This window comes from Cyprinodon tularosa, unplaced genomic scaffold (assembly GCF_016077235.1).
Source record: "Cyprinodon tularosa strain WSP-4 unplaced genomic scaffold, ASM1607723v1 ctg335, whole genome shotgun sequence".
In the NCBI taxonomy this organism is placed as follows: Eukaryota; Metazoa; Chordata; class Actinopteri; order Cyprinodontiformes; family Cyprinodontidae; genus Cyprinodon; species Cyprinodon tularosa.
Window position 1 is genome coordinate 35001 of NW_024039047.1, and position 5192 is coordinate 40192.

The 5192-nt window shown below is 35.7% G+C and overlaps 1 protein-coding gene across 4 annotated transcripts in view; it reads left to right on the forward strand.

Moving 5' to 3' along the window:
- wdr4 (WD repeat domain 4) overlaps positions 1–4829 on the forward strand; it is a 35635-nt gene extending 30806 nt beyond the window's left edge. For all 4 annotated transcript variants that reach the window (XM_038294140.1, XM_038294139.1, XM_038294142.1 and 1 more), the window contains 4 exons: positions 1376–1440; positions 3140–3326; positions 4255–4324; positions 4495–4829. In XM_038294140.1, the coding sequence (XP_038150068.1) occupies positions 1376–1440; positions 3140–3326; positions 4255–4324; positions 4495–4685 (513 nt within the window). In that variant the 3' untranslated portion in view covers positions 4686–4829. The remainder of the gene's footprint in view (positions 1–1375; positions 1441–3139; positions 3327–4254; positions 4325–4494) is intronic.
- Positions 4830–5192: the final 363 nt, after the last annotated feature.

Consider the following 5192-nt stretch of genomic DNA (forward strand, 5'->3'; position numbering starts at 1 on the left):
AAATAACAACTAAAACGGGTTAACATAATTATTCTTTTATTATAATAGTAACCTGGTAAATCTCTTATGTACGCCACAAACTGGCTTCTTTAGTAAAAACGTCTTTAATTAATGTTAGTTCACATGTAAAAGTTATTAATATGACTTCATAATCTTAGGCAAGTATTTGTATCTAGTAAAATCTGCAAACTGCGGTGGGCGTCTCATCCAAAAGTGGTGTAGGACATAGAACCCATTTACTTTTAATATTTCTTGTCTGGAACACTCCAACTTGCAAATTGAAAAGGACGAACGGGTCCACCCCTTTCGAATGGGGGTCGTTTGGCTTCTTTTGTTAGCCTGCAATGCCCCATACCTGCCTATTTCTCTGAAAGGGGGTTACTAAAGGGAATTGTTGGCCTGGCTGAATAGGCAGGGTTCCCACTTTAAAGGCGTGAACAGAAGACTGTTCTTCTCTACTAAAAAAATCTACTAAGCCAAGATGTATAAGGGAAAGAGGCAGTAATAAATGGCTCAGAGGTAAGATGAGAACAAACTAGTCTGAATTATCTTTCAGTGTTGGTGTTATTTGCGATTCAATTCTATTGGTTTATGCAAGTCAAAAGCAATATATTAGTAAATGTTAGTTAATGTGCTGTATGGTGATATGACAGAAACCAGATTGCACATCACTGCGCCTCTTATGTCTCATTATCTTCATGAACTGACTATAGAGAAGAAGTTTTAAAGTGCCCATTATCACCTGCAACATCTTAAAAAAAAAATCAAATTGTATTAAAATAGTCAACAGGTAGTGGTTTTGGCTGCGGTTGGCTGGAGATCCCACTCCACATCCGACTGTGTAAGCAGCCCCACACCACCAAGAAGGCCTGGTGCTGTGTAGCTTTGACACATATTTAAAAGTCTTGATAAACCTCCTACACAGATGAGTTTTTAAGGTTTACTTTCTTTAAGAACATATTTAAGTGTATTCTGTAACAAACCAAAGGTATGATTTTGTACACTCAGTTTTATCAGTTATTGCCGCCGCTGCAGCGATACAAGACCAGAAAGTACTACTAGTAGTAGTAGGACTAACGGACCACTATTTAATGCTCTGAACTTCCATATCAATGTGTTCTTTTGCACCTTTTTTTGTTCTCCTAAGCTGTTTACATTTACTCACTGCTGCACTTTAAATGTAATGAAAGTTGTACAAAACGAACATTTTATTTAAACAATAAAAGTTGGAAAGGCTACCTTCGCTTTACAAAAGTCCAACGCTTTAGGGTGGAAATGGAAAATATGCTATGTATTAATTCTTGTTCAATTAAAATTTTTTTTCTTTATATGTTTGTTGTCGGCATATTGTATATATCTACATTTTTTTTTCCAGAACAGAGCTGTGTTCTGTGTCAGGAGCTCCCCAACTGGCCGTGATGTAGCCGTGCTTTGTGAAGGGTTAGTGGTGAATAATCCCCCAAAAATTTGTTTGCTTGTCTTGGTGATACATGCACACAAAATTACCCAGACATTGTTCATGCTATTCTTCTCTCTCCTTGTGAAAAAGCCAAAGCAAGCATGAAAGAAGAGAGCTCTTTGTTTCATTATTTTGGTTTTTGAACCTTTTAATCTGATACCAAGACTTCAGCTGTTACTCCACCTCAGGTTCTTCCTATTGTCTTGCTTTTTAAAATCCCAGTTCCAATAAAATAGTGATGTTTTGTAAAAAATAAAAAGAGAATATGATTTTCAAATCCTTTTCAACCCAGATATTACACAGATAGGATAGTTGATGCAAAAATGAGTAAAAGTAGGTTTTGAAAAAACTGGGGCAGGGGCAAAAAAAAGTCAGAAATGCTGTTTCTAACAATTCATGGCTTGAATTGAGTATAAAAGGAATGTCTCTAGCATTTTAAAGAAAGGATGGAGCAAAGTTTCCAAACTTTGAACAATTACAATGAGTATTAATAAATAGTAAATCAAAAAGCCACCATTTTTCTAGAGGTGCTGTTCTCATTACATTTTCACCAGATGTTACTAACAATCGAAGCAATCCACAGATTTAAAAAAATCATAGATGTCCAGAAATTAAGTTATTTGTAATAAAGTGAAATGACAAAGGGGAAAAAAGCATTTAACAAGCTGAAATGTATTGAATGTTTTGTTCCAAAGCCTTTGTTGGCAATGACAGCTCGATGATGCCCCCTGTATGGAGAAATTAGTCATATACATTGCTCAGGTGTGATTTTGGCTCATTCTTCCACTCAAACAGTCTTCAAATGAAGATTTCCTGGTCCTTTTCTATGAACTCTGATCTTTAGTTCTTTCTATAGATTTTATTTTTATTGGATTCAATTCAGGTGATTAGCTGGGCCATTCTAGCAGCGTTATTTTCTGTCTCTGAAACTAGTTTAGAGTTTGCTGGTGAAGATTCTCAGGTCATAGTCATTCCAACAAAGTTAAACAAGTAAAAAAAACAAACCAATTTTGAAGACGTTTCTTTTGCCATCCAGGAAGATTTCTCGATTCAAAATGTCCGGAGTATTGTTAAACCCATATGTTGCTGAAGTCTCTCAAAAACTCAAGAGGAATTTCTCCAAACACAAAATCCCAGTACATTTCAATCCAAACAAGACCCTTCAACAGAGGCTAGTCCTAAAGACAAAACCCCCAGACCTAAGATGAGTAGAGTGCAAAGTGAGTGTTGTATGCAGTTCAATGCAGTGAGGAATGCTCTGATCTTTATATTGGAGAAACCAATCAACCCCTTTGCATGTCTCTAAGCCATAACAAGGCTTTTGTTTGTGCCACTCTATAGGCCTCGGACTCAACTCTACTTAAAACATTTTCAATTGCGAAAGCTTCCTGGATGGGAAGCGAAACGTTTTCACGTTTATATAGCAAAGTGTTACACAAAATGCAATGTTACCCAAAAAATTGTGGCTGGTAAAATATTTAGGTAGCTGTTACAAAATCCTTTCTACCAGCCATGGGTAAAGATTTTGAATTGCTCAATTAACTAAAAAAAACAAAAAAAAAATAAAAACAATAAAAACTTAATACTTATAAAGGTTATCTATGGCCTGTGATTTTTTTTCTAACTTCTGTATGGTTAGTATGAGAGTCCCTCACAAATTTGTCCTTTCTGTGTTTTAAGAGTGATGAAGGTTTATATGTTTACTCTGGATCAAAACGGCATTGAGAAGTTGGTGCCGCACAGTAAACTCCAGCTCTCCCACCATCCTATGGACACAGACTTTGACATTGAAGGACGGCTGTGGGTGCTTTCCGACTCCACTGTTGCTCCTCTCCAAGTCTTCAGTCTCACACAAAATTCCTGGGAGGTAAATTCAACCAGATAAATGTCTTGGAAAAACATATGTATATGTATATATATATATATATATATATATATATATATATATAGAGAGAGAGAGCTTCTCCAAATCCATGCCTCGGCTACAACACTGAGATCCTCTAATCAGCTGCTACTGGCGATGCCTAAAACCAGACTTAAAACCAAAGGTGATCATGCCTTTATGGCAGTGGCACCGACACTTTGCTATAACTTGCCTTGGCATATTAGATCATCAGGCTCCTTTGAGGTTTTTAAATACTCTTTAAAATCACATTTCTTCTCCCTGGCCCTTAATCATGTGTAATTGAAACATTTATCCTATTCTATTTCTATGTGTTTATGTATTTTAGCCTCCAGTTTTTATCTTATGTTCCTTAACTGTGATTCCTGTACAGCACTTTGGTCAACCCCGGTTGTTTTAAATGTGCTTTATAAAATAAAGTTTGAGTTGAGTATATATACGCGCGGGTGCATGTGTATACACACGTACGCACGGGTGCGTGTGTATATGTGTATATGTATGTATGTGTATGTATATATATATATATATATCAGATATTCATGTTTACGAGACACTAGCCACAACCAAACTTGCTGCTGAGCCTTCCGCAACAATAATCCCACTCCCTTGATAAACAATCAATCACATGTACCTTAAATGAGACAATGCAATTGTGTTTTCTTATTTTAAATGTAAGTTGTCGTGTTGTGAAAATGCATATTTTTCCATCTCAATTCAAGAAAAAATTCACTTATTTTAAGAAAAAATTACTTGTCTAGATTTTGATTTTTTTCCAGTGTGTAAAATTATGTTGGGATTTGAAATATTTTGAAACATTTTACAGTTTCTATCCATACTTTCAACATGTTATTGTAGTAAATTGTGACTTACACGTGTTTGGTTCTGCTCTTAGAGTGAAACTGGAAATGATAACCTCAGTAGAGTTACTGACATCCTCATAACAGAATGGAGCACAACAGATAGTAAGTGAAACCTAATTATTTTTTAACTTAAGTCTAGACCTGTAAAAATCTGTTTCATTATAAAGATGTTCATTTTAAAGTAAAAAAAAAAAAAAGTTAAATCTTTGTACTTATGAGTGGTATTGTTTTGAAACTGCATTTCACATACCCTTGCTTTCTTTTCATGACAGGTTTCCAGAGAATCACAAACCGCTTTGAGTATCTCTATAAAGTGGGTTTTGACAATGTCAACAACTACTTGCAGAAGAAGCAGCAACGAATTATTGAGCATCAGCTGAAGAGAGCAATGTCTCAGAAAGCCAAATGCAACAAGCGTCCAAAGGAGGAGTCAGATGAGGTTTTGATTAAACCCTCTGTCTGAATGTTTGTAATAGTAGTCTTAGTACATTCAGTATGCCAATTATGTTTTGTTTACCCTTCTGACTGTGTTATTTGAAATTAAGTAAGATAATACATTTCTCTGTTGACTCTAATCATTAATAAAGGTCGTCTTTGTAATACACTTCCTCTAATTGTTTTATGCATTTCTATGAAATTACTATTATTCATATTTAATTGTAGAACTGCAAGGTGTCAACTGGTTCTAAACTCAACTGGCAAGTCTGCACCTTACTTTTCCCTTCACAGCATTTCAGGTCACATGCTCCAACAACCTAGCAAACATTCAGCGTTGGTCAGTATTTCCCAGAGTCCAAATAGAAACTTCTTGCAAACAACTAGTTAGTTTGTTAGTTAGTTGTTAACTTCAGTTAAAGAAAAGGAGATCTGTGATGATCACTCCGCTGGCACTTTATTTGCAAAGTTGAGAACAAAACAGCCATATCCACTTTCACAGCTGTAAGATGCTCAGTTCTTTTCTGCCCTAGAC